Source organism: Podarcis pityusensis, assembly GCF_964106645.2.
Source record: "Podarcis pityusensis genome assembly, chromosome: 9".
NCBI lineage: Eukaryota > Metazoa > Chordata > Lepidosauria > Squamata > Lacertidae > Podarcis > Podarcis pityusensis.
This window is the reverse complement of record NC_138034.1, coordinates 63,847,434-63,861,569: the sequence shown is the minus strand read 5'-3', so window position 1 is coordinate 63,861,569 and position 14,136 is coordinate 63,847,434. Positions and strand designations below refer to the sequence as shown.

The window sequence follows — 14,136 nt, the reverse complement described above, 5'->3', positions numbered from 1 at the left end:
TGCTATACATAAATCTCCAAATGGGTCCGAACTTCAGCATCTAAAATCCCTGGTAGAGGACAAGGATCCAGAGATCATGCTAAGGGTGGCCAAATTCTGTGCGACTGCCACAAAACTTAGGGAACAAGCTGTGCTACCATAATGACTAAGGCCTTAAATGACAATTTTAGGTTATATTTTAGTGATTAAGATATATCTTATATATTTTTAACTGCTGCTATATCTGTATTGCCCCTGTTATACCCAACTGCAAATTCAAATGTATCCCTATCGTGTTTTATGACTTCCTTGATATTGTATGTGAGCTGGAAGTGGTCTGTGACTGAAATTAATAAATTCTCATTCTCATTCCTTGAATTCAAATTGGGAATGCAAAGGAAGACTCTTTTGGGTGGGTGGAAATGCTGCCTTTTACTGTCAAAGAACAAGCCGCATTTCTCTTATCTCCAATCTCAGAGCTTGGGAGCACAGCACTAAGACTGAAGGTAAGCCTCTGCCTGATGCCCTTTCCTGTCTAAGAGCAGGCAGAGGCGCACAGGGCAAAGCGTGTGACAGCACTAAGATAAAAAATAAGCTCAGATTGGAGATAAGAGAGCTCCACACCTGAGGTCACGTGATGTCAAGTGACTGACAGGTGGGTGTGGTTTGTGCCAAAAGCCTCATGGGCCAAATTCAGAGGTCTGGTGGGCCAAATTAGGATCTTGAGATGGAGGCTCCCTCCCACAGGTGTATGATGTACACACTATTATACTAGGTCACATCCAATGAAGTTGTCTTATTTGTGCTTGTGCAATGGAAATTCTCCTCCCCTCGCATGACTCCCAAAGTTGTCCCCCGACTCTCTGAAGAAAATTCAGGGGACAAAGAGGAAACTATGTTAATAATGTATACAGATGGTTGTATTCAAATCCAAATACTTATTCCTGGAATTAATTAGTTAATAATGCAATTAACATGTAGATCGCAATCCCCCTGTATCTCTCAGAAATGAAGTTGGCAATATATGGTTAGGAAGGTAAAAAGCACCGCACTTCGTTCTGAAGCCTATTGGAAAAGATCAAGAATTCAGCCAAAGTTCTTCTCTACATGCTCCCTAAAATCTCCAATTATGCTTGAGGTTCTTTAAAAGAACAGTTCATTTATATGATGATGATTTGTTAACCTAGTCCTATGGACATAAGAGATAAGCCGCCTAGAGAACAGACACGTTTTTAGCAAGTCCACCAAGAGCCAAAAAATATATTAATGCACCACCTTCCAAAATGTTGGTTTGACAAGTAATTCAAAATGAGTGAAGGCATATTGTACTTAGTGATGAGCAAATTTAAAAAAATGTTTTGATCTGTATTTTTGTGTGACCTAGATAGGACTATTTGCAAAGGCAATATAATGTTGGAGCTTTCTTCGCAACGTATTTTGAGAATATCAGTGGAATGCAGTATAGTTGTTCGTTAACAGAAAGGGATGCATTCCAGGACGTACATCCCATGTTCCTCATTAGAAACACATAGAAAATGTTTATGTTAACAAGGGGGCAGAAAGCAGCAATTAATGGTCCCAAATACACGTATGGGACAAGGTGAGTCAACTGCTCTGCCATTACAGTGCCCTGAACAGGTGAGATGGTCTTAACAGTGCAAAAACATTAGGCCAGCCCTAAAATACTGATTAGGCTAAGTGCATGAATGTCCAAACTGCCCATCACTAAACACATCATAGTCCATTAGTTCTAATTTCGAGCTGGTACATGTTTATACAGTGAGAATAGTGACAGCACAGCCCATCACAACTTGTTAGTGTGCAACACAGACAGAAAGAGCTACATAGACATTGTATTAGGTGAAGACTGAAGAGAACACAGCCACATCCTCTTAGTATATCATTAACCCTACGACAGAGTTACTGAGGAAGCACGTTGAAAGCCAACCAGAGAAGCCTTGTTAAGGTTGCCTAACATGCACAGAGAAGTTTCTATCTGTTTTGCCACCCGTGGAGAGTTTTCTCTCTTTACCTTTTGAGGAATGGTATCGTCAGATGTCTCAGGAGGCTTACTTGAGAAGTCAGACTGAAAATAGGGTATTAAGTATAGAAACATCAGGGGAAATATCATGTTGAGGAAGAATGCATGATGCGACTAAAACTGTCAGAGCATTAGTGGGCAAAAAGCCATTGACTGAACTTCTAATTTTCTCCACACCAGGAAATGCAAAGCAGGAAAAATAACAACACAGAAGCTCGAACCTTAAACTTTGCTAAAACTAGCATAAGGTAAAGCTCAATTTAATCACAAAGTTCTTGCACGGGAGGCATACGCAATATTTTAGCAATTCAATTAAAATATTGTTGATTATCAGTGGATCAAATTAACATCTCACACTGCTGCTTTGATTCTGCACTTGCCTACAAACTCAATCTTCAAATATGATGGACTATGAAGAGACAGTGTGAGAAACTGAGATATGAAAGCTAGGAGATAAATGGCACCCTAAACCTAGGTTATGGGCGCAACAATGGAATGTCTAGGTGCGTTTTTTTATAACAAGAATACAAAGCTGAAAATGAACCGCAGCTAAAATATTATGTTCATTTTTCACATGGTCTAGTCCTTCCCCTGCCCACTTCCCTAATATTCTTAAGAGGGTCTCTTCGCCAGTCTTCAGAGAGTAGCTGGAAGTAGGGAGGCTGAAAAAGGTCCTCTTTTCCTTCCACTCTGCAGTTTTAATCTGAAATCTTAGGCACAGTACTGCACCCAGAGCTCAGAAACTGTTTGCGCTAATGAAATTCCCTGCTGCAAAATGCACCCAGAACAATGGGAGTTCTGAACACTGTTAAGAGATGCACCTCAACAGCAGCATCACGTTTGTACAAGTCACACCTACCTGACAATGCATTTACATTTTTCTAACTTCCCAGGTATCTTTGAACAGACTTGCACAGGCCTGTACAACCCCCCCAAGCTCAATGCAGCCCATCATCCATGTAGGACAGCCCACCAGGGACTCAATTAACCTCATGTTTTTGCTACCTGTCTAGGACTGCAAATACAAGGGAGCTATGAAGCACCTGGTAGGTCACAATACATGGTAGGTGGGCTGTACCTGGCTTGGTACATTGTAGGTGGTATAGTCTGGCCTTCCTGTTAGGGCAGAGCGAAGCCACAGCCCACTTTACTTCTGCTATCCTCCAACTGGAAAATTAATCAACAAGAATCTAGAGGCTGCAAAAAACAACGGCCATGGCTTCATGGTTCAGGGAGCTAGTGCAAATATTTGCTGAATCAACGTCCATCCATAAACCCATAGCTGAGCACCACCAGAAACACATTATCCAATCGGCGATGGACATTCTTGGCAATGATGCAAGAAGTAAGCCAATGCATTGCTACAGCTAAAAGCTACTGCCGTCCTGTAACTGCACTTACCAGCATATTTGTCTCATGTTCAGTATCCGGCATGTAAGGATACTGAATATAAAACATGTCATTTCGAACCATCTTCTTCCTCATTCGACAGGGACCTTCTGTCATCTCCAGCATCCACTTGTCCAGGTGAGAGCCAATAGGAGGGCCCCACAGTCCTCTCTCCCGTAACAACTCGTATTCAATCTGAGACCACTCTTCTGTCACATACTTCAATGCATTCTGCTGACGCTGGAAAGGACACTACAGGTTAACTGCCATGGTGTGCAAAATTATGTGTCATAAATGGCATGTAGAATCAAGTAAGCTCCCTTGTACCGTGATTCTAACTGACAGAGATTCTCATGAGGCACGGCAGCAAAGAAGCCCAAGGCATTTTAAACTGCCCTGTGATCCTCGGAAGGATGGTATATAAATTTAATAAATGAAAATAAAACAAAGTCTTTTAAAAGGTTCAAGGTGCAAAGTTGGATATTCATGCTGTTTTCCTCAATCTCGGAGCTTAAAAACTCAAGTTGTGAACTGTCCTTGCACGGGATTTGTTATTTGCATAGTTCATAATTACATATTTATAAAGTGTGTTGTCTACAAAAAGGGTGTACTTGTGTACTTGTACTTAAATCTGTACCTGTTCCTTAAGCAGCTCTAGCACTGCTCCCAGGCTGCCAGCACCACAAATCTTTCTATAAACATATGAAGCTGCTTTATCCCAGTACAGTCCACTCTTAAGAAGAGTGTCTGAAAGAATTCTCTCCTATCACTTGCTACCTAACTGGATATGCAAGGGATTTTATCTGAGACATCTTCATGCAAAGCATATATACCACTGAGTTATGGATGCTCGCCTCTTAACTGCTGACAGGGCTTTCTCTCTAGTTGAAGGGCAGCAACATAAAGAACTCTCTTTAATTTAGGAGATGGCTGGTTGAGAAGGACTAGCCTATCCAAAGGATATGATCATTATCTTATCTCTGCATGGTGCATGTTTCTTAGTGAGAACTATCTATGGGTGGGGATCTTCTGATTGTACTGAAAAGTTTGAATAAGGCCTTTTTCATTGTGATGCCCCATTTGTGGAATGAGCTCCCCAGGGAGACCTGGAGAAAATAGACAATGTGGCATTTTTGCAGACAGGAAAAGATCTTTCTATTCTGGCATTTCCTGACTACTGATACCGAGTTCTTCTTTGGTTCTGGATGGTATAGTTCAAATTGCATGACTCTGTAAAAATGTTTCAGTTGTTATTTTTTACTTTGGCTGCTTTATGTATATCACAAACCACTTTGGGACTTACAAATTTAAAACAGAAAAGCAAAATAAAAGATTTTTTTATAAATAAAATGCAACAAAATAAAGAAACCACTTTTAAATACAATGCTCATGCAAATTTGATAAAAGCATTTGGTTTGATTACTGCTCTCATTTACCTCTTGGTATTCTTTATACTGCATATCTACCAAGTCTCGAACCACTGCTATGTGAGTAAACATCCATTGAGAGATCTCCTAACAGAAAAATAATGAATATATTAATGTGTGCAGAAAAGAGCTTGTCCTTAAAACAACTTACATATAAAATAACCCTGAAAACTTCAAGTAGTGTGGATTACGTATGGAATTATGGTAGATAGTAGTTATGCTGCAATTTTTACAATAAAACAACCCCCCTAATCTAGCAAAGTATTTCAACGGTCTCATCTACTTGAAACTGCTATGGTGGATTAAGGCCACAGTACTTAACATTCAGGCAGTTTAAAATCTAAGTAACAGAATATAGTGAAGGGGGGATTTATTAAGACAGGCTAAATCATCAATCAATTTGTTATACTGTACATATAAGGGATGACTATTTTTTTCCTTTGTATTATCTGTTTGTCTTTAAATGCTATGCAATACCTGCGTGGATAGATTATGTTTGTTAAGACCACTTTCTTTTCGGTTTCTTCTCGATCCTGTTAGCTTGGAAAGACCGAATCCACTGCTGACCCGGGAGAGCTTGGACTGGGTAGTCGGAGCCAAGGCTTCTCCTCTACTGATGCTTTTCTTTTCATGAGCTAGAATGCCAAGAAGAGTTGGGGGTTTTCAAAGCGTATTTACTGGACCCTACTAGCACATCTACAAACCAGGGTGAATAAAAATCAATGATTTTTTTTTTTAAAAAACGAAATAATAAAATTGGATTATTTTTAATTTAAATTGGATTTTTTAAATTTTAAATTGGATTTTTAAAATAAAATGCTTTCGGAGGAAAAATCTTTCTAAATATAGTCTTCTATTTAAGTTACGTTATAGTCCAAAGGCTATTCATCAGGAAATAAGGATTTGTTTTAAGTTTTTATGTGTGCTAAAACTCAGTCTAATTTTTAAAAATTAATAAATAAAATTAACCACATCAGTTAACAAACATGGCTACATATGCTATAATGTTATTTTTTTAGTTAAATAAATTGTTTAAATGTTTATTAAGGAAATGATTATTTTTCTCCTTCCAATGAAGTACAGCAGAAAAGTTGTCCAGATATGAACAGTTAACTTCTTAAACTTCACCATAATTTCATAATTATCTATGTATTTCTTAAAACCAAATCAGTATTTTTTGATATAACTAAAAACTACTCTGAAAATTTATTATTCCAAAATGAAACCTTCATATGGTTGTAAGTATTAAGATTATACCAGCAAGATTGAGCCTTTCTGTAAAAAAAAATGATTTAAATCAAGTCTTACTGACTAGTGATTTAAATCGTGATTTAAATCGATTTGATTTAAATCAAATCCACCCTGCTACAAACCAAAAACGATACCCAGAAAAGCTGCAGTCTAATCTAGATGGTAGCATTCTCCCACAAACACACTCCCATCCCACATACTTTTAAACAGGTAGATATTACACTGTTACATTAGAAATCCCTCAAAGAGCACATTCCACATTTGTAACACTGTCTGTGGGTAAAGAACAGGAAACCCTTGTTCCCTAGGATGAAAAGTAGGAGATGAAGTGGTGCCCTTTGGGATGAGTAGAACGGAAGGCGAACTATCCAACGTCAGATGGAATCAAGGACAATGTCATTTTGCTCCCATTTTCCTCCCTACATTTAAGGGGTTTTAAATATGCCTAAGCAGCCAAAGAATTATACACCACAAAATAATAATCTGCACAGCTGCTCTTACCCAAGTGATTTTGCCAACATTTTAAACTGGCTTCTTCCACAAGTGGCTTTACAAGGGCAATATCCACATGGCCCCTGTCATTGACGGGGAGAGATACTTTGAATACCTCCTCCAAAGCCTGTTTCTTGCTGTAGAACAGTTCTGTCCACACACGATTTACAGCTTTTAAAAGAAGCTGGCGACCTAAATACATGAAGAGGACACAAAAGTGAACAAATGCGTACTTATTTTGATAATTAATATCCTGTATCTACAGCATAGATTTATGGTTCTAGAGTGGCTAACAGTGTAGCGCGAAATGAAGAGTACAATTTAATAAATAGTAAAACAACAACAACATCATGCAAGCTAGTGCAGCAAATTAATAACAAGTGAAAACAGCGTCAGTTTAAACAGATGGTAAAATCAAATTGCTCTAAGATAAAGCTAGGCACCTGTCAGCTGCAGAATGGATGAGAGACAAGAATGAGGGAGTGAGGGAGAGAGAGAGATAGAGCTCAAAAAAAAATATGTGTGACTAAAATTAAGTTTGGAGCAAACCACCTGTGCTTGCCTCAGAAAAGCACCTGGGGTTTGTGAATATTCTTGAATCATAAAACTACCTTGTTCAGAATCATAGAATTGTAGAGGGGAAAAAACCTTTTAGAATTGGCAGGGGGCAGGAGGACAGCAGGTTTATTTTGAGCTTTGTCCACACAATGGAGATTCACTTTTGGACTCTCTCTTTTAAATATTCACCCCACTCCTAACACGATTAGGACACTAGTGTTAGCTTTTCCTATGATTTATATTAACCTGAGTCTATTCATTTGGATTTATAAGCAGTGCTTTTTTTCTTCTAGTACCCCAAGAAAAAAGCACTGTTTATAGGTCGCACAATATCTTGTGCTGACTGGAATTCATAGTATCCAATACTAGATTTTCTCCATTTTGAGCCAATATGCAATGGCATTCCCAAGTTCTTCAGTGTCAAGGACGAAACAGCAATGATGCTGGTGAAATTTTTAATGGAAGGGTTTCCAGCAAAGTAGAAAGTCTGTGCTGTGACAATGCTGGAATTGCTGACAGTCATTTGGAGGCTTCCTTATTTTTCTCTTTCAATATCCTAACTCCATTTTAACTACCTACTTCAATGATTTGCAAAACAGATCTGTAATAAATCTCGCTTTCTCCCGAGTTCTGAATTGTTAGCCATTTTCCATGAGAGGCAGGTCCTGCTGAGAGGGATTAAACCTAATCCTAATTATTCCTAACTGCTGTTTGGGCAGGATCTGCTTAAGGTAGATATGCAGTCTGTAATCTGTATTACTGGTCCTCTGTTCAAAATTAACCTCTGATTAGTCCTGGCTTGGCCTATACTTCGAAACGGCTTCTTTTATATTCTAGTGTTTATCATCTGCAATCTTTTCTTCATAGCTCCTTGGGAAACAACTCATACCCCCACTCTTAAATGAAACAGCCGAAAGATTAAGGGAAGACATGAGGAATACATTAGCTAACATACTAACTGACATTTAAAACGGATGGACTGCAGCTGCATAATTACCTTCACTAACATCTTGATTGTAGACTCCATCTGGCTCGACATCAGAAGGGATCATAACATGCCAAGTAGTCATCCTGGCTTCTGCTTCCAGGCCAAACCCATCTACGCTGCTGCAAATATTATCCAACAATGTTAGATGGAAGTGAAGGAGTTACACTGTATGCAGGACAAAAAGTGTACATGAGATCTGCCCGAGGTCTCCATTTTTCAACATTACCTGGATGAAGCCTGACTTAAACAAACAGGGTCCATCACATAAAAAACTGTTTTAAATACGGTCTTTAAAAAGTTGTTATAACCCATCCTCTTGACTTCACAGTGAAGGGCGGGTAAGAAATCGAATAACTGAATGAATGAAGTTTCCTAATTATACCACTTTCTAAAGGAGGTGGGGGGCTGCATATTTGAATGCTCCCCCCTCTCACTCACCCTCCAAACACATATGAAAACAGCTTACACCTCAGGGAGTAAGCTAGATCAGTATCTGTCTCCATTACATTAGCTAGGAGTGCAGTTATTGTGTGTGTGTGTGTGTGTGTGTGTGTGTGTGTGTGTTTATCTAGACTGGCCTTCCCAGTGCTTTTTTTCTGAGGGTACGCATACCCCTAAACATTTTGTGAATCTAACTATGGCCTCATTGAGGGGCAGTATTTCAATATGAGTAGGAAAATAAGAGTACCTCTTGTGACGTTAACATATGAGAGTGCTGGAAGTGAATTAGTGAAACAAGTTACCCAATCAGAACCCAGGGGGTGGAGTCAGAAGGACTATAAAATCAGCTCTGGGAGGGGCGAAGGGGGAGTTTGTTGGGAGTTGGGTGGTTGGCTGGAGTAGGAGTGAATTGGGATAGAGTCTGTGGGTAGATTGAGTTACGGTAGCGAAATAAGTTGAGTCAGGAACAGTTAGGGGCTAGGAAGACAAGTAAATATCTGAGAGGTGGTTCAGTGAGTGAGAGCAGGTAACGGAAGTTATAGGTCTGGATAGGTACCCTACGATTGTAATTGACCGATACAGTATATGAAACGACACGCTTGTTAAACTGCAATAAATAAACAGAAGTTTATGTTCCAATTTAAACCTGACTGGACTCAGTATTGTACCTGGTAGGGCCTGGGTGGTGGCAGCGAGAAATAAAGTTGGTGGCACAGGGATCAATAGACGGTGAAAGGTCCGGGGACCCTGTGTGATTGCCACGCCTCTAAATATTTTTTAAGAAAAAAAGCACTGGGCCTTCCTAAAAGGCAAAGAGTAAAAAAATGCGTATCTATCTCTATGGGCTAAGTACATGACATTCCCGCCACCCCTTGAGGTTAACCTAGTTTACACATGACAAGGAAGGAAGATGAGGAAAATTATGACCGTGGCTGCTTCATGTATTTCTGTTCAGGAGTTTCAACATTTCGACAAAATTAATGCATAAGCACCATAACATAAAGACTTCCTCACCTGAAGCATGTGTGAGGGAGAGGGCAAGACTGATGGCTCACGTGGTCATGTAAGACCTAAAGCAGCGTCAAGAACCTACTGTGACTTCTCTTGAAATTTTACATCTGTCTTTACCTAAATTGTGTGTCCTTGCATGACTGGAATTTTATTTCTACATTTCCTGTACGTTGCCCCTTCACTGGCAAGCAAGATAAATGGAAATACGTGTGACTGTTTCTAGCTTATAAGCTGCAGCTGCAGAAATATGTCCCCTAGAAAAGGGAGGGGGGCAATTACAATGCACCTGACAATTTTACAGAGTAAACAGTTTTCTAAACAAACTGGTGTATGTGCACTTGGTGAGGAGCTCACCTCCCAGCATGTAGATTCATCAAGCAATGAGCCAGGCAGCTGAAGAACTCTTGGTCATGATTCCCAGGACCCAAGATCAGAGTTCGATTGACAGTAAGCGTCCTTAGAGAATCAAGGAGAGCAACTTGCTGAGGAACTGTTTTGTGTGGTCTCGAGAATTGGTATAAGATGGTCCTGTTCAGGCAGTGATAAACGGCATCCAGTGATAATCCCTGAGATCTTCTTTTTGACTGAAGCAGCAAAAAATGCAAATGAACATGTTTAAACATGGAATCTCTGTATTACCCCAAGTTTATTAGCATGTTTTTAAAGATACTTCTTCTACTCAAATCAGAGTAAACCATACTGCGGTACTGAGGTGTAAGGAAATAGCCAAGTATTAATTTGTAAAAATAGCTCCTAATTTTGTTTCTGTAGGAATTGGCCTCAGTTGCAGGAAAGGACCATGATACACTTGCAACTTATAATGAAGTAGGAGGTAGATATATAGAGAGTTCATTAAAAGACAGAGCTATCTGATGATCTGTACATTCATACAGCCAGGGGGCTATATTGCTTTCTGGGTAATCTTTCCAAGAGTCACATGCCTGTGGTGGGCGGAGCCAGAGGCAAAAGAAAGCAAGACAACACAGGGAAATTCTACCTTTGTACAGTAGACTAGTTGCTACACACACACACACACACACACACACACACACTGTTCTCCTCCATCCAGAAGAAGAAGAAGAAGAAGAAGAAGAGTTTGGATTTGATATCCCGCCTTTCACTCCCCTTAAGGAGTCTCAAAGCGGCTCACATTCTCCTTTCCCTTCCTCCCCCACAACAAGCACTCTGTGAGGTGAGTGAGGCTGAGAGACTTCAGAGAAGCGTGACTGGCCCAAGGTCACCCAGCAGCTGCATGTGGAGGAGCGGAGACTCGAACCCGGTTCCCCAGATTACGAGACTACCGCTCTTAACCACTACACCACACTGGCTCTCCAGTGGCATCCAGGGAAGAAGGAGGCATCATCAGAGTACAAGGACAGATTCCAATCAGGCAAAAACATGCAAGGAAAGTGCCTCTGGCTCCGAGGTTCCCTATCTTTGTATCTATTGCAATGTATAAAGTTAAGCAGACCAAAATAATAATAGGAGGATGAGGAAGAAGAAGAGAAGCATACCTGTGCAATTAACTGGATTATGAACTCTATAAGCAGCTTGGATTCCTTGTTGAACATGCCTTGCCAAAGTTTATCCACCACACGCTGGGTGAAATAGAACACATTGTTTACAAGCACCTGATAGCTTCCTCCACTTGTAATAGGCAGAGATGCGTCCTCACCTAAATGACAATGACAGCGTTAAAAAGCGTTTTACCCAAATAATTCCATCCCATCCTTCAGTCAAACAGGCACAGCATTAAGAATGAAACCAAGCTAAATTACGAACCGGAAGACAGATTAACATGCAAACACTACCAGTTGCTGAGGAATTGATCACTCCCAACACTACCACACCAGCCAGCAGGACTGGTGACAAGGCCATGTCTTTGCCACCTGCTAAAAGGTTTAGTGCAGATGGAGGGCATCTCCTGTGCCTAGGCCATGAAGGCCCTGCCTCGTACGCCCACCCTTCAGGACCACAGCAGAACTTCAGAGGAAGGAAGGTGGGAACAGGTGGCAAGATACCCTCGTCTCAAAACATTAGATGGGTTAAAAGACCATCTTGGCTAAGAGTCCTGGAAGACTTGCTCCCTGCCTTTTTCCACCTCGTTTGGAACAGTGGAGCTCTGATTGACACCAGCTACAGAAGCTGATGCGGGTGGCGCTGTGGGTTAAACCAGAGAGCCTAGGGCTTGCCGATCAGAAGGTTGGCGGTTCGAATCCCCACGATGGGGTGAGCTCCCGTTGCTCGGTCCCTGCTCCTGCCAGTTCGAAAGCACGTCAAAGTGCAAGTAGATAAATAGGTACAGCTCCGGCGGGAAGGTAAACGGCATTTCCGTGCGCTGCTCTGGTTCGCCAGAAGTGGCTTAGTCATGTTGGCCACATGACCTGGAAGCTGTACGCCAGCTCCCTCAGCCAATAAAGCGAGACGAGTGCCGCAACCCCAGAGTTGGTCACAAATGCACCAGTGTGGTGTAGTGGTTAAGAGCGGTGGACTCGTAATCTGGTGAACCGGGTTCGCTTCCCTGCTCCTCCACATGCAGCTGCTGGGTGACCTTAGGCTAGTCATACTTCTCTGAAGTCTCTCAGCCCCACTCCCCTTACAGAGTGTTTGTTGTGGGGAAGGGAAGGAAAGGAGAATGTTAGCCGCTTTGAGACTCCTTAGGGTAGTGATAAAGTGGGATATCAAATCCAAATTCCTCTTCCTCCTAATGGTCAGGGGTCCTTTTACCTTTACCTTACAAAAGCTGAAGCTGCTGAAAGAGACCAGAGACTTGTCTTGGCTGTCTCTTAGTATAGACACATAGAGCCCGAGCTTCCACACATTAAGCCTGAGCTTCTAAGAATGTAAGAGCTGGATCAGACAACAGTCCTATCTAGTCCAGCATTCTACTTCCTACAGTGGTCAACCAGATGCTTATTAGAAGCTCACAAGCGGGACTTGTGCACAGAACTGTACGCAGAATTCCAAGTGCAACCACACCAAAGGACTTGTATAAAGGGCTCTTAAGATACTTTCAGGGTCTTTACCCAATTTTTTTAGAAACGTTCCCAGATACTGTATTTTTTTCCTTTCGAACTGAGTTTGCCATCGTAAAGCCCATTTTAGTGTGCTCTTAAGTGATACTGAAAGAGAGTCATTCAAAATAAGTTAATTACCCAATAAAACATCAGCGGCAAGCAAATGGTCCATCACACTGTCCAAAATATAGGTCTGAAATTCTTTTTGCTGTGCTCTCGTCGATCTCTCAGGAGAGGCCTGGAAAATAAAACAAAAGCATAGAAGCATTTACCGTAAGGGCTTCTTGTAAACGGGCAAATTTAGGACCACCCCAGGCTTTGTATTGTCTGGCACTCAACACAAATTGAATGTGCTCCATGTACAACAACTGTGGTCAATACGGTCAATTAAAATATACTTTCCTTCTTAAATGAGAAAAAAATGTCCTGAATACAAGCTACCTGCTAAATTGATAGAACATACCCACACTCACATACTTTTTTTTTTGTTTGTTTAATGGCGGCAACAGATGCCTTTTTAGTTCTACTGGTACTCTTCATTGGGGTGGTGTGGGGAGAGGGTCCTCATAAAAAGACCACTTTGTGAGAAGAGGATGAGGGTGACATGGATCACAAGAGTATGGTGCAGCCTCCTTTTGTTGCTCACATGCTACTCTACTTCATTTCCCAAGCTGCTCCCTAGCTCTGGACAAGACAGAAGCAAATGAGAGCACTGGGAGGCGGGAATCTCCCTACCTCCGCTCTCTCACATTTTTCTGAGCTGTTTTCTGGTTCAAAAAGCTAAGGATGGAGGCATACAGAGTGATGCACATTGAAGTGAATTCCTTATCACCTTCCTTTCTTTCTGAGCTACAGGCTGACCAGAAAATACACAAGGCAAGACAATCAGAGGAGACTCAGCTACATTAGTAAAGAAACGACGATTTTAATGCGCTATAAACAAGCAACACCAGATGGCGGCACAGAGCAGGAAATATTAAAACACAGTTTTCCATAGGGATTTATTTCTTTTGTTATACAGTGGTACCTCGCAAGACGAATGCCTCGCAAGACAAAAAACTCGCTAGACGAAAGGGTTTTTTGTTTTTTGAGCTGCTTCGCAAGACGATTTTCCCTATGGGCTTGCTTCGCAAGACGGAAACGTCTTGCAAGTTTGTTTCCTTTTTCTTAACACCGTTAATACAGTTGCGACTTGACTTCGAGGAGCAACTCATAGAACGCGGTGTGGTAGCCTTTTTTGAGGTTTTTAAAGACTTTGGTGATTTTTGAAGCTTTTCCAAAACTTTCCCGATACCGTGCTTCGCAAGACGAAAAAAATCGCAAGACGACAAAACTCGTGGAACGAATTAATTTCGTCTTGCGAGGCACCACTGTAACGATATAATTTCTGACTTGTTTATAGTGGCTGCGCCCCCCCTCCCCTGTGTCTAGATCCACCCAGGGTCATACAAGAAGCGTTCCTTCTTTGGCCCACCCATATGTTTGGCTCTCCTTTCATCCCTTTCCTCCAGAACAGTTTCAGGGATCTTTCAGAGGAAAGGG

At 41.2% G+C, this 14,136-nt stretch overlaps 1 protein-coding gene across 5 annotated transcripts in view; it reads right to left on the bottom strand.

Annotated features, from left to right (window-relative positions):
- WDFY3 (WD repeat and FYVE domain containing 3) overlaps nucleotides 1-14,136 on the bottom strand; it is a 130,559-nt gene that overhangs the window by 27,967 nt on the left and 88,456 nt on the right. For 4 of the 5 annotated variants that reach the window (XM_081020608.1, XM_081020605.1, XM_081020606.1 and 1 more), the window contains 9 exons: nucleotides 12,733-12,832; nucleotides 11,092-11,252; nucleotides 9,932-10,161; nucleotides 8,135-8,244; nucleotides 6,589-6,771; nucleotides 5,314-5,471; nucleotides 4,846-4,923; nucleotides 3,422-3,649; nucleotides 2,012-2,065 (listed from right to left, as the gene is read on the bottom strand). In XM_081020608.1, coding sequence (XP_080876734.1) covers nucleotides 2,012-2,065; nucleotides 3,422-3,649; nucleotides 4,846-4,923; nucleotides 5,314-5,471; nucleotides 6,589-6,771; nucleotides 8,135-8,244; nucleotides 9,932-10,161; nucleotides 11,092-11,252; nucleotides 12,733-12,832 — 1,302 coding nt within the window. The remainder of the gene's footprint in view (nucleotides 1-2,011; nucleotides 2,066-3,421; nucleotides 3,650-4,845; nucleotides 4,924-5,313; nucleotides 5,472-6,588; nucleotides 6,772-8,134; nucleotides 8,245-9,931; nucleotides 10,162-11,091; nucleotides 11,253-12,732; nucleotides 12,833-14,136) is intronic. The other variant, XM_081020607.1, reaches the window with a different exon arrangement.